Source organism: Chiloscyllium punctatum, chromosome 49 (genome assembly GCF_047496795.1).
Source record: "Chiloscyllium punctatum isolate Juve2018m chromosome 49, sChiPun1.3, whole genome shotgun sequence".
NCBI classification, from domain to species: domain Eukaryota; kingdom Metazoa; phylum Chordata; class Chondrichthyes; order Orectolobiformes; family Hemiscylliidae; genus Chiloscyllium; species Chiloscyllium punctatum.
Genome location: NC_092787.1, coordinates 13,586,984 through 13,611,391, shown reverse-complemented (window position 1 = coordinate 13,611,391; position 24,408 = coordinate 13,586,984). Strand labels below are relative to the sequence as shown.

The following is a 24,408-nucleotide window of genomic DNA, read 5'->3' as shown; positions in this document are numbered from 1 at the left end:
TAATCTGCTGATGGTGTTGCTCACAATCTGTTAGTACAATGTATACAAGAGTTGAAACAAGAATTTTAACAACTTGTTCCACAGAGCCCTCTTGTACTCAAAGTATGGAACTACATCATGACGTTTAACTTGGGCTGGTTGAGTGAAACATGTTGACACATCAGTTTACAGTGGTAAACATATTGTAAAAGCCTGGCCAGAACTTGTCACTGGAGAGACTTGTGGCCTATGCAAGATTGTTCATGAATGTGCAGAAATTGCTGATGACTAGCTTTCTGGCAGAATAGTCAAGAGGAATTCTTCAGATCCTAGTCATAAAATACAATAGGAAAAGATTCTTCCAAAAGGCAGGCATGTCCACTGGCATTCATTGGGTCGTTCTGTGAATGTTTTAGACGCAACCTGTAGAAACCTATGCAAGGCATGTGACTCCTAGGCACAAGGCAGACGGTACACAAGAATCCCAGCTCGAGATATTTGGGCTGAGTCGTTTCAAATGAATGCCTGGAAATCAAGTGCTGCTGCATGTGAACACGAAATGGGGAATCATCACAACATAATTCACATTGAATAATGAACAGAGAAAGTGGTAGAAATGCTTGGTTAGTTAATATTTTAGTTTACACCATGACTGATGAGAGCAGTTTTTTTTTAAATTGATGGTTGCCACATGCAGTTTGGGTTCAATAATAAAAAACTTTCTTTTCTACCCTTGCTTGTGGCTATCAGGAGGGTTTTATTTATACACGACACATGTTGAAGAACATGTGAAACAAATAGAATAAATGTAATGAATGTAATCAGCCTGGTCCAATATTAATAATAACAATTCCCAACTTGTTTCCGGTTCAGATCATAGAACCTTGGATAATTGAAAATGGGGAATTTTTTCTCCCCTTGTTTAAACCTTCAATGGATCTTCAAAGGAAGCCCTTACATCGTGTAATATTAGGCAATAATTTCTACTCAGGATTTTCAATTAGTTAAGATTCGGTCAAATGGTCTGTGCCATCCGTTTGAATGTTGTCCCAACTTCCAGAATTAATCACAAGCTACAATTTATCTACATCAAGCAAAAACAGACATTGCTTGAGAAACCATCAAACATCTGGTGGAGAGCAAACAGAGTTAATGTTTCAAGTCCAGTGACCCTTCTTCAGAGCTGACAATAATTTACTTATAAAACATTCTGAGGAAGGGCCACTGAATCCGTCACGTTAACTCTGATTTCTCTCCGCAGATACTGCCAGACCTGCTGAGCCTTTCCAGCAGTTTCTGTTTTTGGAACCATTTACTTATGTTTTGTGCATTAGAACAGTTCCAATCTGAATAGGTTGACTCATTTCCAGTCATGTTGCTCTTGTAAAGCTGTACCTCACAGTCTAGATTTGCTAATGTTTGAAATCATTGCAGATCTGAAGACATCTGTTACTGCAGAAGGTTACTGACTATAAAGAATGTTCAGATTGTTTTGAATAACTAGGTCAAGTCTTCAATTATTTTAACACAGCCTCACCCACTCATGTCAGAATGTTGGGGAGCATTCTAATTCTGTTGACATAAGTAGATTGCAGGCTTTGTGACTTCCAACGAAGTGTAGCTTATCTGTTCTAGACATGTTGTCAGTGAATGAGAACTGAATCACAGTCTTTCTATTGTTTATTCTCGGTACATAGTTATCTCTTGATGCAGTTTAGAATACACGTTAAAACCAAGCCTATCAGGCATCCGTATTATAAACATGGTCCAAATGACAGTCACTGTCACACATGAAGATAAGGGCATGTTGCATTAGTGGTAACAAATACTATGGGGCATTTTTAAAAAGACATTCATTCCAGATTTTCGAGAGGAAGTAGATGTCCCTGGAGAGGCCAACAGTTATAGTCCTTTCATAATATCCTATTAATGGAAGCCTTCATCCTGAACCACAGCTGGTTGTGTGGTTACCAGACTGTCATTGTGCTGCTAGATGGGGGGGGGGGGGGGGGTTTCCAAGGATTTGACTTAGAGATAATATGGCCCGAATTTCACCTCCTTGACTTATCCATGGTGCTTGTCACTTGCAAGACAGAACAAGAGACAAATGTCTCAATCAGTAGGGAAATAACCAAATTTCTAATGGAGAAGGGGATGCGGTTACTTGGAGAAGGAGCCACAGGTGAAGGTGAAGAATGAGAAAAGTTTTCAGTGGGACTGTGAGGCAGGGGAGAAAAACTCAACTCTGTCTCATGTACTCGCTGTTGATGTGAGATGACGCAAAGCAATTGACTCAACAATGTGGAGTTTTCAGATGCAGGTTGGGGAATGGACAATTGGACAGCTCTTTCAAAGAGCCAACATAGGCCTTCAGGGCCAAATGGCCGCCTCCTTTGCTAGATCATTCTGTATAGCACTGAAGGCGGGTAGAGCCGGAATGAAAACTATTTGCGTGCAAAATCAGAGTTCAGACATTAAATGATACCAATGCAGGACTGAAGTGGGGTGGTCTCCTCTCACCTTACCTCAGCCTATTAGCATAACTTTATGGTTCCTTCTCTCTCATGAATTTATTTAATTTCCTCCTAAACACATCAGAACTATTCACCTCCACTCTCCATGCAAATTCCACATTCTAACAATTCTAAAGGTAACAAAGTTTCTCGTGAACTCCTTATGGATTTATTAGTGACTGTCACACTGAGGCATGCTGTATTAGTGAAGAGTATCTTCACACTGATGAGTGTCTTCATTCTCAGGAGTATCTTCGTCCTGAGGAGTGTCTTCATTCTGAGGAGTATCTTCATTCTGAGAACTGTCTTTGCACTGAGGAGTATCTTCATTCTGAGGATTGTCCTCTTTCTGAGGAGTGTCTTCATACCGACAAGTGCCTTCCATCTGATGAATGCTTTGTCCTCTTTCTGAGGAGTGTTTTCAAACCGAGAAGTGTCTTCAGCCCCACCCACTGTAGTGATGTTGTAATATGGATCTGTTGGGAGAACAGCTTCAGGTCTTGAAGGAACCAAATCCTCTTCATAGTCTTTGTAGCAGTATCTATCATATCTGTGTACCTTGTGGCCAATTGCTAACATGCAATGAACTGGATCTTGTTTAAGAGCCTTTTCTCATTAACTAGAGTGGTTTTCCTTTAGCTCACAAGATCAGATGGGCCCTGTAGGCCCCTATCCTAAAAGAGCAAACAGCAGGCAGCCTCATGCAACACTGGTTAGCTCTCAGTGAGCACAGCTCATGTTCAGAAACATGGAGGAGATTCGTCTGCCCTCGTCTCAGATGAGGGGTGAGGCTGAGAAGATGGGACTTTCATGGCTACTTCAACTGGTCGGGAATTCAGACAGAATGGAGCAGAGATGGGACTTCGTTATGTGAAAGACAGGAGGAGCTGAGTTTACTTTCCTCAGAGCCGAGGAGGGTAGATGGAGGATTAATTGAGGTATTTGATAGTGTAGGCGTGCAGAAACTAATGGCATGAGAGTCACTAATCAGAGGACACAGAATTAAGATAATTGACAAAAGATACAGCGGAGAGATGAAGAGATTATGCAACTTGGAAGGATGGTGGCATGAGATTCGGTGCTAACTTACAAATGGGAATTGGATATACACTTTAAAAACAAAAAAAAAAGCGGGTCTATGAGGAAAGGACAAGAGGAAGAATAATTGGACGGACTTTTTAAAAAGAGCTGGCAGAAGTATGTTGGGATGAATGGCCTCATCCTGTGCTAAGGCATTCTGTAATTCTGTGGAAAGTATTCTGTACTTGATCTGTGTTGATTTTACTGAAACGGTATCTGGTCGATTCCACATCCGGGCAGCCGACAGAAGGAAGGGTTCTGCTAGAAAGGGGTCAGACAGTCATATTTTGGTTCTATCAATGGAATCAATCTTTCCAGGTGCTGTGGTGGTACCAGAACACACAACACAGGCAGGGATGCAGGTATTTGCCCTGACAGTGATGAGTGAAAGTTCAGAGGTTACTGACCAAAGATGGCCTGATGAGCAGAGTGTTTAATCCTATTAAATTAATTAATAAATTCAAAGGTTTCCATGCAAAAAAAAGCATTTGATATGTACAAAGGTCATGTTTCTGCCAGATGTTTTAAAGAACTAACCTTGATCTATTAAAGCACGACTAGCACCATCTTAATCCTCATTAATACAGTCAGGCATTGCTCCCAAACAGAATACATGACTTTTACAAATGATATTAAGACGTAAGGTAAAATACAATGGATGCTGGAAATCCGAAACAAACACAGTGAGTGCTGGAGAAACTCACTGGGTCTGGCAGCATCAGTTGGGAGAGAAACAGTAAGCATTTTGAGTCTGAGTTCTTCAGGGCCAAGTATTGGGAGGGATATATTACAATGGATCACTCCTCTTTCTTGGGAGAGTAAGGACAAAATTCAAACACTAGCACAGATATTTCTGGACTGGTATTCAGCTCAACTCCCCTACTGTCAAGACACCCTCATCACTAAATATTTAATAATGCAGTATTTGATGTGATTTAGTATTGTCACATATACCTAGGCACAGTGAAACATTATGTTTTGCTTGCAGTTCAGGCAGATCATACCCATACAAAGTGCATTAGAGTAATAGAACAGAGCGAGAAATACATGTTACAGCTGCAGAGAAGGTTAACAAACAGCGAGATCAATATTAAATTTGAAATTTGAGAGGTCCTTTCAGCAGTCTAATAACAGCGAGGAAGAAGCTGTTGGTGAACTTGTTAGTATGTCTTTTGTACCTTCTGCCCAACGGAAGAGGTTGGAAGAGATTATAATCCGGGTGGGAGGGGTCCTTGATGATGTTGGCTGCCTTGCTGAAGCAGTGAGAAGTGTAGATGGAGGCAATGGATGGAGGGTTGGCTCACATGATGGACTGGGCTATGTTCACAACTCTCTGCAGTTTCTTATGGTCTAATAATTTTGCATTATGTTGGATTGTTAATCTCACAAATGAGTTAAAGTTACCATCCTTTGTGGCTGCCTTGGGGTGGCCTTCAGTGGATTTGTGCTGTTATTCTCAGTTCAAGACAAAAAAAACTGCAATTAGGATCATAGAGTCACAAAGATGTACAGCATGGAAACAGACCCTTCGGTCCAACCCATCCATGCCGACCAGATATCCCAACCCAATCTAGTTCCACCTGCCAGCACCTGGCCCATATCCCTCCAAACCTTTCCGATTCATATATCCATCCAAATGCCTAAATGTTGCAATTGTAACAGCCTCCATCACTTCCTCTGGCAGCTCCTTCCATACACGTACCACCCTCTGTATGAAAATGTTGCCCCTTAGGTGTCTTTTATATCTTTCCCCTCTCACCCTAAACCTATGCCCTCTAGTTCTGGACTCCCCCACCCCAGGAAAAAGACTTTGCCTTTTACCCTATCCATGCCCCTCATAATTTTGTAAACCTCTATAAAGGTCACCCCTCAGCCTTTGACACTCCAGGGAAAACAGTCCCAGCCCGTTCAGCCTCTCCCTATAGCCCAAATCCTCCAACCCTGGCAACATCCTTGTAAATCTTTTCTGAACCCTTTCAAGTTTCACAACATCTTTCCAATAGGAAGGAGACCATAATTGCACGCAATATTCCAACAGTGGCCGAACCAATGTCCTGTAAAGCCGCAATAAGACCTCCCAACTCCTGTACTCAATACTCTGACGAATAAAGGAAAGCATACCAAATGCCTTCTTCACTATCCTTTCTACCTGCGACTCCACTTTCAAGGAGCTATGAGCCTGCACTCAAAGGTCTCTTTGTTCAGCAACACTCCCTAGAACCTTACCATTAAATGTATAAGTCCTGCTAAGATTTGCTTTCCCAAAATGCAGCACCTGGCATTTATCTGAATTAAACTCCATCTGCCACTTCTCAGCCCATTGGCCCATCTGGTCCAGATCCTGTTGTAATCTGAGGTAACCCTCTTCGCTGTCCACTACACCTCCAATTTTGGTGTCATCTGCAAACTTACTAACTGTACCTCTTATGCTCACATCCAAATCATTTATGTAAATGACAAAAAGTAGAGGACCCAGCACCGATCCTTGTGGCACTCCACTGGTCACAGGCCTCCAGTCTGAAAAACAACCCCCCACCACCACCCTCTGTCTCCTACCTTTGAGCCAGTTCTGTATCCAAGTGGCTAGTTCTCCCTGTATTCCATGAGATCGAACCTTGCTAATCAGTCTCCCATGAGGAACCTTGTTGAACGCCTTACTGACGTCCATATAGGTCACATCTATCTCTCTGCCCTCATCAATCTTCTTTGTTACTTCCTCAAGAAACTCAATCAAGTTTGTGAGACATGATTTCCCACTCACAAAGCCATGTTGACTATCCCGCATCGGTCCTTGCCTTTCCAAATACACACACATCCTGTCCCCCAGGATTCCGGCAATCCAAAGTAAAGAAGCAGGTGGCTGGAGGAAGACAGCCAGCTGGGGAGTTCTGAAGAAGGGTTATACTCGAAACGTTGACTTTTCCACGTCCTGATGCTGCCTGCCTTGCTGTGTTCTCTCAGTTCTCAGTTCAGTGCCCTTTATTTCTATTCCATGTTCTTTGCCTTTTTTTTTCCCTCCTGGGAACTTTACGATTAACGTGGAATGGTGGCATGGTGACTCAGTGCTATGCTTAAAAAAAAGGCAGACATCATGAAGGAGGAAGATAGATTAGAAGGGAGGTTTGTTCCCTCCTTGTCCCTTTATTACGCGGCACTTCTTCTATCTGTCTGCTAGATACCCTTTGGAACATAATGGGAAGACTGGACAACAGGGTGGAAAAATCAGAGCTAAAGAAATCCGCAAACCTTCTCCTGTAATGGATGGCACCAGACTAATGAGAATAATCAGCCTCTATCTTTGACTGCCCTCATTGGTTTAAAGTACTTTTTTATCATTGTTAATTTCCCTATCCCTCCCCCCTTCCTCAATCCTTAATGCAATGCTTTTTGAAAAAAAGGCAGCAAGGACCCATAACAAGGTGTCCGCTGAAAGTTACTTGTCAAGTTGTAATCTAGTTACTTGGTGGTTTTTGTTTGCAGATGGGGGCAAGGTACTGAAGGGCAGGATTTCTCCGTCAGGGTGGAGAAAACTTCCATTTTCTCCTGAGGTTTCATGAGTTAACAGGTCAAAAAGTAGAGCTATGCGCAGCGTAGACTCCGCTAATGGATTGAGTTTGATGGGAAATCATTGACAATTGAAGTGCACCTTAAGAAGCACTCCCTTGTTGGCTCACGTGAGGGGGTAGAGTTCTAGCAGAGTCTTCCTTGCGACTGAATACTTGGCAAAGCGGTAAGGCAGAAACACACTGTCACACGCGTGTCATCCCTGCATGACCTCCTGGTAAAGAAAACAAATATGAAGCTTGATTTCCTTCTCTGAGACCCTATCACCCCCACAAATATAAATAGTTGTCAAACATCATTGTAAGAGTCAAACCTCATGTAAAGTTGGACCCAGGGCTTTTAGCTGAAAGTTTTATAAGTGTCCATATATCGCGGGTGAAGATTAAACATAGTTTTGCAGGGATCACAGCCCATTTCACTGCAGTACTCCTCTCCCTTCATTGGGACCTTTCACACACACTCCAAAAGAAGGCAGCATTTTGAGGATGCTTGAAGATTACGAATTCCCCTGAGAAGGTACAGCCACAAGAACATAAACACTAGAAGTAAGAGTAGGCCATTCAGCCCCTCAAGCCTAGTCTGCCATTTGATGATGTGGGTAGGCTAAAGGTGAACAAATCCCCAGGACCAGATGGGATCTATCCCAGGTTAATGAGGGAGGCAAGAGAGGAAATAGGCGGGGCCCTGACAGATATCATTGTAGTATCCTTAAACACAGGTGAAGTGCCGAAGGACTGGAGGTTTGCTCATGTTGTCCCCCTGTACAAGAAGGTTAGTAGGGATAGTCCAGGTAACTACAGACCAGTGAGCCTGACGGCAGTGGTGGGAAGGTTGCTGGAGAAAGTACTGAGGAATAGAATCTATTTATATTTGGAAAATAATGGGTTTATCAATGATAGGCAACATGGTTTTGTGTGGGGGAGATCGTGCCTTACCAACTTAATAGAGTTCTTTGAGGAAATGACCAAGTTGATAGATGTCATATACATGGACTTTAGTAAGGCTTTTGATAAGGTTCCCCATGGTAAACTAATGGAGAAAGTGAAGTCAGATGGTGTGCAGGGTGTTCTAGCTAGGTGGATAAAGAACTGGTTGAGCAACAGGAGACAGAGAGTAGTGGTTGAAGGGAGTTTCTCGAAATGGAGAAAAGCGACCAGTGGTGTTCCACAGAGATCAGTGCTGGGGCCTCTGTTGTTTGGGATAAACATAACATGATCTGGAAGAGGGCATTGGTGGTCTGATCAGTAAGTTTGCAGATGACACGAAGATTGGTGGAGTAGCAGACAGCATAGGGGACAGTCAGAGAATACAGGAGAATATAGATAGACTGGAGAGTTGGGCGGAGAAGTGGCAGATGGAGTTCAATCTGGGCAAATGTGAGGTGATGCATTTTGGGAAGTCTAATTCTAGAGCAAACTATACTGTAAATGGAAGAGTCTTGGAAAAAGTTGATGAGCAGAGAGATCTGGGAGTTCAGGTCCATTGTACCCTGAAGGTGGCTGCATAGGTTGGTAGAGTGGTCAAGAGGGCATATGGTATGCTTGCCTTCATCGGTTGGGGTATTGAGTATAAGAGCTGGCAGGTCATGTTAAAATTGTACAAGACTTTGGTTCAGCTGCACTTAGAATATGGTGTACAGTTCTGGTCACCACATTACCAAAAGGATGTTGATGCTTTGGAGAGGGTGCAGAGAAGGTTTACGAGGATGTTGCCTGGTATGGAAGGTGCTAGCTATGAAGAGAGGTTGAGTAGGTTAGGATTATTTTCATTAGGTAAAAGGAGTTAGAGAGGGGACCTGATTGATGTCTACAAAAACATGAAAGGTATAGACAGGGTGGATAGAGATAAGCTTTTTCCCAGGGTGAGAGGCCACACGTTCAAGGTGAGAGGAAAAAGTTTAAGGGGGATACATGCGGAAAGTACTTTACACCGAGGGTGGTAGGTGCCTGGAACATGTTGCCAGTAGAGGTAGTAGAGGCAGGCACGGTAGATTTATTAAGGGTCCGTCTGGACAGATGCATGAGTAAGTGGGGAGCAGAGGGATACAGATCCTTAGGAATTGAGCAATATGTTAGACAGCGGATTTGGACTAGCACAGACTTAGAGGGCTGAAGGGTCTGTTCCTGGGTTGTAAATTTTCTTTGTTCTTTGATCTTTGATGGCTGATCTCACCTTGGCTTCTACTCCACTTTCCTGCCCACTCCCCATAACCCTTCAGCCCATTACTAATTAAAAACCTATCTATCTCCTCCTTAGATTACTCCATGACAATATAGTCCGACTGACCGACCCCACCACAATTTGGATTGCAAACTTAAAGCACAAGCTGTCTGACTGTGGTATACCGGGATACACCAATTTGTATCATAGCAACCAAGCCATGGGTAGTTAAATGATCAATGAGCTCAGCTAGGTAGCAATTCCGTGCGCAAAATGCTGTGTGGGTCTGAATCAAGCAAATATGTCATCTCCTCAAATGTTACTTGTGTAAGTGTCAACCCTTAACTTGTTGTCTAAAAGAACACTGATCTGAAAATTCTGACTTTTACATGGAAAAGTATGGTATCCTTTGTTAAAGCCAAAACCAGCTATATATTTCTGTTGGACACTGCTGTACTGTGCTGTCAGTCTGTAATGTTAATGTTTGAAACAATTATAGTTGTTTGAAGGTACAGAATTTGACAATTGCTGAAAAGGAGACGTTTAGTCAAAGCTTTTCAACTTGGGCACATCAGGAAAATTTGCAAGATTACCAGTGTTTATATTGTAGGAGAGGCAAGTACTGTTTGATTTGCAAGTGGACTCTATTTAGCAATCATATAAACTGGAACAAAAAGACAAAAGTCCCAGTCCCAGATTCCATCTTCCTTGTATTCCTTATCCAGCCACAACCCCCCATTCTCTGTCAGTCCGACTTCGTAATGCATATGGCACCTCACCCCTCGTCCCCTTCTCCCCATCTGTCACACCCTCAGCTCCACCAAAGAGGCAAGAAATTAATGCATTCCTTTCTCATTAAGATTTAGACCATTCATTCAGTTTCCTGTACTGCTTGACCACAAAGTCAAACCCCCTCAGAGTCTCTCCCCCCACCAACGACTCGACTCGAGCCTTAAAATATTCTCCAGCTTCCCATGTTCCTTCCACCTTCTCAGAGGCCCTCTCAGAAGCTCACCATGATTCTAAGATCCACCTCCAGATCCCTTGAACTTGTTCCCATCAGTTTTCTTCCCTGTACTAATCGATATTGAAGCTGGTTCCCAATCCTCTGGTGGTGTCCCTTCCCGTTTCAAAATCACCACTGTCTACAAATCCAACCATTCCTATGAATGTATGGTTATCTTCCTACTCTTCACACTCCACAAACCTCAGCACATTTAATATTCTGCGACCATATTCCATTCCTCTCTAAGTTACACTCATCTGTTGCTCCATCTTCAGTGACTCACATTAGCTCACATTCCACTAATGCCTCAAAATCGAAAATTCTCATGCTCAATGTTAAACTACTTTATGACATTGCCTCAACTTATTTTAGTTAAAAATCACACGACACCAGTTTATAGTACAACAGGTTTATTTGTAAGTACAAGCTTTTGGATCGTTGCTCCTTCGTCAGGTAGCTAGTGGAGAAGGATCACAGGACACAGAATTTATCTTGGCAACCCACTTACTTCCAACTTAAGTAACAGCCCTCCACCTCCCTAACCTAGCAGTTTTCTTATTCTGACCTCTTGTCCCTGAAGTACTCTGCCATCAGTAGACATGCCTTCAGCTGCCTAACTCTAGGATTTTACATTCTAGAATTAGGAGCATAAGAACAGAGAAGCAAGAATAGACACAACCTCCCTTCTGCCCTACTCCACCATTTCTAGATCACCACTGATCAGTTGCCTCAACACCATTCCCTCTAGCACAAGGTCAGAAGTGAGGATTTTCACCGATGATTGCAGAATATTCAGCACCATTCACGACTCCTCAGATACTGAAGCTGGCCATGTTCAAATGCAACAAGATCTGGACAATATCCAGGCTTGGGCTGACAGGTGGCAAGCAACATTTGTGCCACACAAATGCCAGGCTATGAACATCTCCAACCAGATACGGTATCTTGACTCTTGACATTCAGTGGTGTTACCATCACTGAATCCCCCACTATCACCATCCTGGGGGTTATCATTGACCAGAAACTCAGCTGGACTCACAGCATAGTGGCTACAAGAGCAGGTCAGAGGCTAGGAATACTGCAGTGAGTAACTCACCTCCTGACTGTCCAAAGCCTGTTTGCCAACTACAATGCAGAAGTCAGGAGTGTGAAGGAATACTCCCACTTGACTGGATAAGTGCAGCTCCAAAGGCACTTGAGAAGCTTGATACCATCCAGGCCAAAACAGCCCACTTGATTCATACCACATCCACAAACATCCACTCCCTTCACCATCGATGCTCAGTGGCAGCAGTGTGTACTATCTACAAGATGCACTGCAGAAAATCACCAAAGATCCTCAGACAGCACCTCCCAAACCCACGACCACTTCCATCTAGAAGGACGAGGGCAGAAGATACATGGGAATACTAGTTCCCTTCCAAACCACTCACCCATCCTGACTTGGAAACGGATTGCCATTCCTTCACTGCGGCTGGGTCAAAATTCCGGAATTCCCTCCCTAAGGGCATTGTGGGTCAACCTACAACACGTGGACTGCAGCAGTTCTAGAGCATTACCTTCTCAAAGGCAAGTAGGGATGAGCAATAAATACTGACCAGCCAACAATGCTCATGGCCCATGAGTGAATTTTTAAAAATTCTCTCACTGTCTCCATAGCCCTTGATGTAACTGGAAATATTCCAACTACTGTCTTGAACTTACTTTTGAATGAGCTTCCACAGTCCTCTGGAACACAGAATTCAGAACCCTTTACATGAAGAAGTTCCTCGTCTCAATCCTAAATAGATTGTCTTTTCAGTTTTTGTAGGAAAGTCCCTCTGTACAAATCCTCTACCCCACAAACTCTCATTCATTCTGAAGCACTGTCATCCTCAACTGGGGACATTGTACTAATAATCAGTGGCCATTATTCCATCAGCCAACATCAATGTGTAACTACCTAATTAAACCACTAAGATGGTCATTTGTCTAAAACAGCAGTCCATCAGGAAGAAAGAATTTACAACTAGGTTTTGACATGGTGTAAAAATAACACAATTTATTGTAAACAAACTAATGGACCATTAATTTACTGCAATATGACTTAAAGATGTCCCCTGTTCAAAACCCCCAAGCATATAACCATTCATCTGCACATAATTCAGACAATAAACAGGTGACTTGACACAAATATGGATGGAAAAATGTAGACAGGGATTTAAAAAATCTGTAGATTAAAGTCAAAGCCACACTGGTGGTATGAGTTAATTGTCACAGTCGTTTTGATTTTTAACTTTGTGAGCACAACTTTGTCCACAGTGATAGTTGATCTTTGATTCAATAGATCATGGGTGATCTAGGTCTTCTGTTATATTCGAATTAACCCTTTAGATTCTCAAGTTTTTTTTCAGACAGAGGGATTAGATTATTTACAGTGTGGAAACAGGCCCTTCGGCCCAACAGGTCCACACTGATCCACCGAAGCGCAACCCACCCAGACCCATTCACCTACATTTACCCCTTCACCTAACACTTTGGGCAATTTAGCATGGTCAATTCGCCTAACCTGCACAGTCTTTGGACTGTGGGAGGAAACCCACGCAGACATGGAGAGAATGTGCAAACTTCACACAGTCAGTCGCCTGAGGCGGGAATTGAACCTGGGTCTCTGGCGCTGTGAGGTAGCAGTGCTAACCACTGTGCCACTGTGCCGCCCATGGTTGGAGGTGGAGTGTATTTAGCACAGAGATAGGTAGGATCTTGACCAGTTGGGGATCAAGGGTTACAGGGTGAAGGCAGAATGATGAGAAGTATATCAGCCATGATCGAATGGTGGAGCCGACATGATGATGGGCTGAGTGGCCTGATTCTGCTGCTATAATATATGGTCTCATGGCTTCTTGTTTGTAGGCTTCTGATGCATTGCATTTATCGGCCCATAACAAACTGCAGACTGGACCTATCCAAAGGCTGTCATTATGCAGCTTTTCCTTAACTCAAAGACTCCTGGTGCCACTCTGTCTCATGAAGTATCCACTTCACTGCTCTGAAAAGTAACATATTATACGTGGCTACAGTGTACACCACACAATCCCACTTGACCTTCAGCTGCAAATAAAAAACTTTGCTTTTAGTGATATCGCAGTGGCCTACTTCCAGTTTCCAAAAGGAAGGAAAATCTGTGCTTCCTTACAGCACCTTACTTAAACTCTATCTCTTTGACCACTAAAGCATGACCTGGTATCTCTTGTGGTGTGCCTCCATTTTTTGGAGTAAGCCTTTGTGAGGTGCTTTGAGCCATTGATTTGCAAATGAAAGATTTTGTGGCTGTGATTCAAATAAAATGCCACCTGTTTGGAAATGATGCTGAAAAATGTCGCTGTCACATTTAAAAGGCTACACTTGGTGGGACAACCATGTCGTTTCCCCATTTAACCCAGTTATCCTGATCAGACTTGCTTCTATTTTCTTTTACTGCCTTAAGATGTGATACACAATCAGGTGTGTGATTTTTGTTTTCTGACGTATTTATAATAGAAGTGCAGCAAGCTCTCTACAGAACCTGCCTGATCTGTACTTTGATCTCTGAGAGCTAAACAATTGGCAACAAGAGGCTGATTTCTATATTTAAAAAGAAATCGGCGCTTATTCTGAAACAACTTGTCTGACTTGGATTTCTCCTCCTAAATATTCCCAATAAACTGTTGCGGGCTTTTCCCAGTGTTACCGATTATGAGACAAATTGTTGATAAGTCAGTAAGACAATTAATCAAACTCATAGGAGCAAGCCTCAGAGAGTGCTAACACGTTAATCACATTCAGGAGGTGGATGAGGGGAAGGGTATTAGGAATTGGCAAAGTGGTAGCGTCTCCTTTAAAAGTCAGGAGGTTCAGTGCATGTTGAGCAGATTATGGCTGAATATTTCATACCGTTGTATTTGAAATCCGTTTGAAGTGTGAGCCGTCAGCATCTGAGGATCAGGTCCTGATCTGAGTAGAACAAGGGCACACGACATGTTAAACTCTACGGAGTGCTCCGTCCTCTCCGTTACCATGGTAGCGGTGGACCAAAGGCTGAATGAATCTGGGGCCTGGCGCATGTCTGTTTTTGCAGGAAGCCAAACAATTATAGAGACTGTGAGGAAGACCTGGAAAGGTTCACTGAGGGCGTTAACTAAATTCTGAGAGAGGAGGGTGGGCTGTGCACACTGGGGTCTGGCTTTAATATCACCCCAGATTTGCAGCTCTTTATTCACACAGTCAGGTTTTCGGTACGAATGTGCTAATTAAAACTAAACTCTCGACTGTTGAGCTGGCAAGGCTCAATTTACTGCAATTAAATCTGGTGCACACACTGTCAGTGTAAAACCTGAGCTTGCAAAGTGTGATTTTAACACGAACATGCTCTTACTGAAAGGTTTTATTTCACAGGGCGGGAGTTGTTCAGGAAGGAAGATGAGGCTGTTTCGATGCTAATATTTGTTGGCAGTCGGCCTGTATGCTCCTGTTAATGCGAAGTTCCTCTTTTGCATAAAAAATTGGTTCAGCAGATAATTTGAATTAAGCATTTGAAGCAACACAGCACAGGAGGTGGTCTTTGCACAAAATAAAATCTGAATGAACAGATAAATTAACTCAACAACTTCAAATGAAGAAGAGAAGGCTCCTGGGCATTTCGTTGCCCCGTAAATGATAATCTTGTGCATGAGCGATGAGCGACAATGAAATTCTTCCAAAACAGACGGTTTAATTTTCAAATATACACACACACACACATTTCCAAAACCAGTTTGATTGCCTCCCCTCCCAAACAAAACATGCTCGACTCCACATTCTGACAGAACAGTGTGCCTTTCCTCATCCATCTGCTGCCCCTTGGTGACATGACATCACCTTTTGGCATTGAGCTGGCTTCTGTATTTACTCTGGTTTTGTTTTCTGCTATTTCTCCTGATCATCTCTGTAACACTCAAGGACAGGCCCAGCCTGAAGTCCTTGACAAGCAGGCCTCTCTCTCAGCTAAGCACTGGGCAGACTGAAGCCACCATTGTCCTTTGATGCTGAATTAGATTAGATTAGATTAGATTAGATGATTTACAGTGTGGAAACAGGCCCTTCGGCCCAACAAGTCCACCCCGACCCGCTGAAGCGCAACCCACCCATACCCCTACATTTACCCCTTACCTAACACTACGGGCAATTTAACATGGCTAATTCACCTGACCTGCACATCTTTGGAGTGTGGGAGGAAACCGGAGCAGCCGGAGGAAACCCACGCAGACACGGGGAGAATGTGCAAACTCCACACAGTCAGTCGCTTCTGACCCCTCTTCCCAGTATCTGTCCTCAGACTGGATGTAGCCAAGACCATGCACAACCTTAGTATCGTCCACTCTGAGCTGACTTTCAGATCCCACTCCCTGTTGTTTGAGGTTTGCAAAGGGTTAATGTTGAAAACTGCATTAAGCTCCACCTGATATGATGATGTCACAAAGATTTGGGTGGGGAAAGGCAGAACGTCCGAGGAGTTTACCCATAGATCTCTTCGTAGTCTCAGTTAGCCATGCTTACCACAGTAATGTCTCCATTTGCTACAGTGCAGTAACCTTGGTTAAAGATGAGAGCCACTGTTCCTTAAGATTCACTTGTGGTTTTCCTCTACAACTGTAAACCAAATAGGGCCTTCGACCCAGTCAAGGAAAGTGGATAATAGCAGCGAACTACCTCAATACATATAGAGCTCTAGTCTATCACCAAAACCCCATCACCTCTGCCATGTTGTCTGTCTCCAACTCCATTCTCTTTCTATTTCCCACTGTTCCACCTGATGAATAGGTCAGGAGGTGTGTACAACATGTTCAAGTTTCTTTTGTGTGTTCCAGGCAGTAACGAAAACCTTTAGACAAAACACAAAACTCTCATGTTCTACCCTCATACTGTTGCTGAAGAAATGATTACATACCCTTTTGGATGTGGTCGTATTATCAGCTACAATTCTCACTGTAATGGCATTGCCAGAAAGTATATTTTTCAGGGGGGAAATCTGTGTCTGAGCACTTCTTCTTTATCTTGTGTTCTGAGCAGATAATTTGTGTTGATTCTGAATAACTGGTCCAGCATTAGCAGCTCTTGTGCAGAACGTCTGTATGGGAGAGAAAAGGATTCTCAGTCTCAGCCTCATGTAGAATACAGAGGGAGTAATTCTGACTGGGGCTGGGGAGGGCTGGGTAATTCCACAACATGGAGTCTGATTCTCTGGTGGGTGGTGGGGATTGGGAATTCTGTAGCACAGGCTAATAATTTCCTGGCAACGGGAATAAGAGAGGAGATATTCTAGAAACCCTCAATCTCGGGCTTGGGTTCAACATGATTTAACTTCACTGTGAAATATTTCCCTGCACACATGCTCAGTAGTCATTCTTGGAGTAAAGAAATAGTTAAATCGGGCCAGGAGCAATGAATTCCATGGCAGGATTGGTTTGCAAGGTATTATATGGCAGGGAGGAATATTTTTATTTGTATCTGTCACTGGCTGGGCCAGCATTTACTGTCCATCCCCAACTTCCTTTGAACTGAGTGGTTTGCTAAGGTTATTAAGAGGTAAGCACTTGCATTGGGTCTGGAATAATTTCTTTCCTAAAGGGCATTAGTGATTCATTTTTAATGGCAGTCAAGAGTGGTCATATGGCTGCAGTTAGACATTGTTTAATTTCATTTTTTTTCCAATTGGATTAGAATTTCTCCATCTGTCACGGTGGTGTTTGAACCAATATCCCTGGGATATTCGACTTAAAGGAGAAAGTGAGGACTGCAGATGCTGGAGATCAGAGCTGAAAATGTGTTGCTAAGCCTGCTGGACATACTTTCCTCATTCCTGAAGAAGGGCTCATGCCCGAAAAGTCGATTCTCCTGTTCCTTGGATGCTGCCTGACCTGCTGCGCTTTTCCAGCAACACATTTTCAGCTCATATTAGACTTAAACACAACCATTAAGATTACCACTGTGCCACTACCTCCCCATAACAATTCCTAATGGTCTGAGTGGAGGAATTTCAGGTCTCAAACTAAATAATTGATAGTTTACAGTGTAGTGTTTTAATGGAAATGCTCAGAGATTTAACAGAGATTATTTATGCACACTGAGTTTATTACTTGTGTTTTAAAAAATGCAGTGCAATTGTTTTCAATGACCCAAATATATTTTTGTGCAATCATACAGATCCTGGGAGTTATGAGATTCATTGACCCTGGCCCAAATGATTTTTACAATTAATTCAGTCTATTGCTGAGTTATTTTAAGTTGGGCGTAGGAGAGTCTGGGTGAATCTCTATGAAGATGAATAGCTATCAGAGATAAGAATAAATGTGAAAAGGGTTCAATATTTCTGCAAGAAGGAGAGCATTTCTGCCTGTTTTAGTGATAGTGTTAGTTCTGATAGAAGTTCCCTGTTTGCCACAAGTGATTTGAACATCAAGTTGGACAAAGGTTGGAAGGGATCAACATACAATCCACTGGGGTGGCATGGTGGCTCAGTGGTTAGCACTGCTGCCTCACAGCACCAGGGTCCCAGGTTCGATTCCAGCCTCAGGCCACTGTCTGTGTGCTCCGGTTTCCTCCCACTCTCCAAAGATGTGCAGGTCAGGTGAATTGGCCATACTAAATCGCCCATAGTGATAGGTGCATTAGTCTGAGGGAAATGGGTCTGGGTGGGTTACTCTTCGGAGGGTCGGTGTGGACTGGTTGGGCCGAACGGCCTGTTTGCACACTGTAGGGAATCTAATCTAATCTAACTTCAGTTTATTTATCAAGAATTCTTAAACATGGTCTGACGTACATTTTAAGGAGCTCATCGATCATGATCTACTGTCCAGGTTCGGCCCATTTTCTGGCAGTAGTTACATGGGGGACGGTTGAAAGGTGGTCACTTTTCCGGGTGCCCAGCTGTTTGCCTGTTGCGAGGCCCTTCCAGTGTGGTTTCTATGGGGATTCAGCTGGAATATCTGCCCATAGATGGATAGGCTTATTGGAATGGTGTGCTAATGGCAACACAACAGCAGATGTTCCCTTACTGGTGCCTCAGGGAAAACCTCAGCATTCAGCAGACACTTCAGTTGCTGGCAGAGGCTTCGAAAACCTAATGACCCACAGTAGGTTGACCAGAAACTGAAGCACCAACCCACTATCGGCAGCTTTTACATCTCATTGGGATTTAATCTGCACTTATTTTCAAGCCACCCTTGTCTTAGGTAGCTCCTGCCATTCCTCCATCTTATGCTATCCCATCATTCCTTAAAGATGAGCAAGGAGCCTTCTGAACAAATTCCCCGCTGACCACCGTCGTGATATGAATGAAGTTAAAAATCCCATGACCCCAACCAGAGCCAGAGCTGAAAAACATGTTGCTGGAAAAGCGCAGCAGGTCAGGCAGCATCCAAGGAACAGGAGAGTCGATGTTTCGGGCATAAGCCCAACCAGAGCCAACCAACAAATGTGTTTCCACAGCACCTGGTGAAGTAATAAATGACGCAGTGATATTTTCTGCTGTCTGTGAGGATGAATTCTAACTTCAGAGTCCACAAGGGGTATCCAAATGACTTGCTCTGCAACAGGCTCAGGGCTGATTGTCTAATTAAGAACACAGCAAGTTTACAGATCAGCAGTAAAATCATCTTGTATTGCAAATGATGCCCCATCCTTCCTTGAAAAGGTCAGCCCTTCCATTCATTATTCCTGTGCTTCTCCCATTTGGTGCTTAATATTAACGCATGACTATGCAGAATACATGGTTTGTCCTCATTCCTATTAACATGGGAACTATTTTTAAGTGCAAACATGCAGTGAAGACAACTAAATGGAGAGTAAATATCTCAGGAGGTTTTTTTTCGATTTAAGATGCTTTGGAGTGGCAACAAATTGTCAAATATCCCCATTTCTGTGCATGGAATGGGGAAGGTAGTCTTGGATTAGATTGACACCTACACTAGCCTTTCCTCAAAACCTCTGCTGATATCACTCTTAGATTTTCTTTTCTCTTAGTCAATGCCTGTTTTTGATACAGGAATTGATTCAGTCTTGAAAGTGCCAATTTCTTCATCATGCAAAAACCCATTTCTATTAGACTTTGTGAAAAAAGTGCTTTCCAGCCATCATCCTAAACAGCTTGGCATTCAGTTCACATCCCCTTTTTCTGCATCCTCCTTACGAAATCTTTTTATCAATTTTAAATGCTTTGATTCACTCGCCCCTCTATCCCCACAGTGACTAATGTTTGCACAATCTGTCCCCAAAATTGAATATTCTATGTCCCAGTATAATTTCTGTTGAATCTGTACTGTAGCTCCCATGAGACCAATACGTTTCTCCTGAGGTGCGCTCTGACAGGGTCATAACAATGTTCTGGAAAACTGAAGCTTAACTTTCTCCTTTTTTGTAATATGGTCTCCTTGAGATAAAGGTCAACCTTTTATTAGCCTTTTTCATTGCTTCTTGGCTCCAGTGAGCTAACATCAATTGATTAGTCAATGTTGACTCTCAAATCTCTTTGCTCCTCCACAGTTCCTCAGTATTTGGAAAATGCTCCGTCTCATTGTCCTGGGGTTCAAAATGGATGTTGTTGCTCTTTTCTGCATTGAACTGCAGTTGGCATGGTTTTTCCCACACACTAAATCCGTTTAGAGCACAGAAAAAGAGAGCAGGAATGAATTTGGTCTGTTCAGGTTCATCAGGGTCTTTAGCTGTTTATGACTTAGGTGGAAGGCTCAAGAAATAAGACATCCCATTCTGTTGACAGCCCAAAGGTAGGTGGGAGCCGGCCTGCGAGGGGAAAGGATTGCAAAGATATCCGAATAGGGCAGTAGACAAGGGGGTTGATAGTTGGCATATTAAATGGGAAAGTGTGACATTGAGATTGGTCTGCTCAATGGGCTGTTATCCATGTGCTGGAATCTAGATATCTTGTGACGCTTTCATTTTCCATTGCCACTTTAACATGACATCTGCTTTCATAACCCAGTCTATGGTGAAACATTCTGTTGCTTGGTTCACTGGAAAGCCCCTTCCAACAGTGGCAGTCCCAATCCAGGGCTGTGGGAAGCAGCTGGAGAATTGTGTGCTCCCTTGCTACTGGTGTTGTTGTTGTTGCTTGGGGGGGTGTGAGCTGCACACACATTTCTCCTACATGACACTGTCGTTGCTCCAATGTTCAATGGAGGCAGATTGGAGGCCATGTATTTGTCAGTGCTGGTGAATAATGATAGACAGGAGCTCCTGCAAAGTGGAGTAAAAGGCGAAGTCGCCACAGTCTTGCCAGACCATAGGGCTGATCTCTCATTAGAGAGAGAAAAATGACTGGTAATGATTTAACCTTGAATAGAATCCCTTTAGTGTGGAAACAGGACATTCAGCCCATTGAGTGGATACCAATCCTCTGAAGAGTATCCAATCCAGACCCATCCCCAACCCTATCTCTACAATCCTGTATTTCCCAAGGCTAATCTCTGAACACTATGGGGCAATTTAGAATGGCCAATCCAGTCGAACCTGCACATCTTTGGACTCGAGGAGAAAACAGGAGCACTAGAGGAAGCCCACGCAGACACTGGGAAAATGTGCCAACTCCACTTGGTGGCTGCAGGCTGGAATCGAACCTGAGTCCCTGGTGCTGTGAGGCCTCAGGTTAGGAGAGATTCCTCCTTGGGAACCTCAGCTCATGTGGGAATTGAAACCTGCTGTTGGTGTCACTCTGCTAGCCATCCAACCATAGAGTCACAGAGTCATACAGCATGGAAACAGACCCTTTGGTCCAACCGTCCATGCTGACCATGTTCCCAAACTAAACTAGTCCCATCAGCCTGTGCTTCGCCCATTGTCCCTGTAGAACTGCTAATACTTAGGCAGTCTCTAAATTACTGCACTGCGAGTGGTAAGCAGTTGAATGTAACCTCTGGTTTTTAAGGCCTATTTCTAGACCATTAAGACCTGTATGTGAACAAGGATTAAAACCCAGTAGTTTACAGCATTTGTGAGAGTGTTGGTTCTGACATGAGTGGAGATGGTTAGGGGAAGGTTCTTGAAGTACAATAAAGGGAAGGTTTTGGCTCAATAGGATCGACTGGCGTATGCTGATTATTCCATTGGCCTCACCTAAATGTCTTCATTTTGAATGAAAACAAGACCATGAAGTGATAAACACTAATGCCTGCTCCCGTTTCATTAATTGCAGAATACTGACTACACACCGGGGACGTGGCGCCGAACTGATGTACACTTGGAGAATCCAGAATATCACACCAGATGGTATTTCAAGTATTTTCTAGGAAAAGGTAATGCCACGAAAACTGGAAGTTGTGTTCTTACAGGTCGGACAGTGTGAAATGGCTGACAAAAAACTACTATGTACGGACAGCTTGCACTGTGTGATGGTCCAAGTTGACCTCTCCTCCTGCTCTGTTGTGTTTATTGTTCCAGAGCTGCATACCGTTCAATTTGTGTGGATTTAATTTCACAAGTTTTGGGTTTGACCTCAGGCATCAAAAGTCTTCACTTGCCGTGTTAGTCATTGTTGGGAGGCTGAAGCACATCCAACATGACCATGTTATATTGTCCGGCAGCAACTTGCACTGTACCCACTATAAAAGTGCTTGTGTAAGCAGTGAGTTGTTCCCAGACTGGTAAATGTTTAATGTGCAGAGATAGGCTGAGCTGAAGCTTCTACTTTTTGAGAACATTACAGGAGAATGTTTATGGTACAAACACTGACTCGTTTTACAGTGCCCATCCCACCAGCTGTTGAAACAGGATACTGCACTTGATGTTGTAATGAATTTGAACTTGTCACTGTCTTAGAGATTAGTTTTCCATATTAATTATTCCGCCATTGTGAAAATTGCTGAGAGACTACAATCTAATTTGCACAGATATTGAACATGAAGATGTTGGAAATGATCCAAAATCTAGAATATTTCCTATTGTAACTTAATAAAGAGAACTAAAAAAATCTATCGCTTCCCTCTTCACTTACATCTCACCAAGATTTCCCCTTCATGATAACAGATCTTAATAACTACTCAAGTTTATGTGTTCAACAAGTTGGAACACCCTTGTTCATGTGTGGAATATTTGTTGGGGCATTGCAGGTAATAGGTGACCACAACTCGTGAAGACAATCCTTACTAAGACCATTAAATGTTAAGTGATCCAGCCTGTGCCCTGTTAAAACTGAGTTACACATTGGACTATGAAGTTATACTGAAGGCAACATGAAACCAAGCAACATGAGATAGCTCCAGGAGCTTTTACCTCCTCAGGTTTAATGTGTTCAGGAGCCAGGCTGAGAACCTGAGTGACTCTTCCATATTTTCATAATATATAATCATTGTTGTCCACTCCAATCTCACTGATCCCGACCTCTGCAACCTCCTTCAGTTCAGCACACCAGTCAGTAATTAGCCTGACCAATGCAACTCTTCTCTTTCCTATCACTTTCACTCCCCCTTCACTCTCCCCTCTCTCTTAGCTCCACCACTGGCAACAAGTGTCAGTTCTCCCAACCTTGTAGATTCTGGAATTTACACCGGTGACCCTTTCCCCTTCCTACTTTCTTCCCTCCCCCTCTCTCACCCAGCTCCCTCAAATATTTCTTTACAACATTGTATCCTTTCAGCCGTCTCCCACTGCTGGGTGTACAGGTTCTGCAAAGCACTTTGAGACATTTTGTTAAAGGTGTTATTCACTCCACATTCAGGTTGAGAGTGTTCTGCTTTGAAGGGGATTAAAACTCTCACAAGTACTGGCTAAAGGTTAAAATGCGAGTTGCAGTATTCAGAGTCCCCACAGACAGTCAGTGCTGAAGGCTGAGGGACATTGAGGTTCATAACCTGCTTCTTGTGTGGACCCTATTTCTAAAAGCTTCTATTTTACCACATCATTCACAAGTCTGTTCAGCAAGTAACTAACTGTTTGCTACAAACCTGCTGGCTTTTTTCCAGCTCCTTACAGCATTACTGCAGGGATAAGACCAATCTGACATACACTGACCATGGGATGGTCTTTATTAAAGGATGTTTTATGGTGTATTTCAGGAGAGTCTAGAGAAATGGAATTAATTTCAACTTGCATGAAACACTATAACCAAAGGCAGCAGCATGACAGGGCAGGAGGTACATCTTACCAGCCAATGTTTTCAAAGTTTGTTAGCCAGGCCCAATACAATGTTAAGTGATTGTGAATGGAATTGTGCATCTTGAAAACATGCTGGATGTTTCAGACTTCAAGCTGCATGTTTCCAATGGCCCAGGCTTTATCGTATATTTTACATTCATATTCAACGAGTATCCAACTACATATTCAGATGAAAAGTAATACCACCACCAGAATTCAAATTGTGACAGGTAAACTTACTGATTGGACTTATTCATGCATGAGGAGATTATACAGAAGCTGATAGAATAAGATAATATTGCTGGACAAATACAGTTGGTCAGTATGGAAGCAGCTCTCCTTCTTAACCTATGAAAAGCTTCACTAAATTGGAAAGAGCTTTTGAAGCGAATGACTGAACATTGCTGCAAAATGTTTAAGAGACCTCCTATGAAGAAAGTCAACTTTCTGCTCACTGCTCAGTAAGAGAGATGGGAACCTGAGATGTAGTTCCAGTGCACAGGAGGGTGAGAGTAGGGAGGGAATGGACAGGATTTCAGGGTCACAGGAATGTGCTGGCAGACAGCAAACTGGTTTGAAGTGTGTCTACTTCAATGCAAGGAGCATCAGGAATAAGATAGGTGAGCTTGCAGCATGGGTGGGTACCTGGGACTTCGATGTTGTGGCCATTTCGGAGACATGTATAGAGCAGGGTGAGGAATGGATGTTGCAGGTTCCAGGGTTTAATCTTTCATTAAGAACAGGGAAGGTGGTAAAAGAGGGAGAGGTGTGGCCTTGTTAGTCAAGGACAACATAATGGTGGCTGAAAGAACTTTTGATGAGGACTCGTCTACTGAGGTGGTATGGGCTGAGGTTAGAAATAGAAGAGGAGAGGTCACACTGCTTGGAGTTTTTATAGGCCTCCGCAGAGTTCCAGGGATGTGGAGGAAAGGATTGGCAAAATGATTCTGGGTAGGAGTGAAAGGA

General features: G+C 43.2%; 1 protein-coding gene across 9 annotated transcripts in view; it reads left to right on the top strand.

The window, feature by feature from the left end:
• Positions 1–24,408, top strand: part of garnl3 (GTPase activating Rap/RanGAP domain like 3) — a 443,924-nt gene that overhangs the window by 207,884 nt on the left and 211,632 nt on the right. For all 9 annotated transcript variants that reach the window (XM_072565743.1, XM_072565740.1, XM_072565739.1 and 6 more), the window contains one exon: positions 21,506–21,605. In XM_072565743.1, the coding sequence (XP_072421844.1) occupies positions 21,506–21,605 (100 nt within the window). The remainder of the gene's footprint in view (positions 1–21,505; positions 21,606–24,408) is intronic.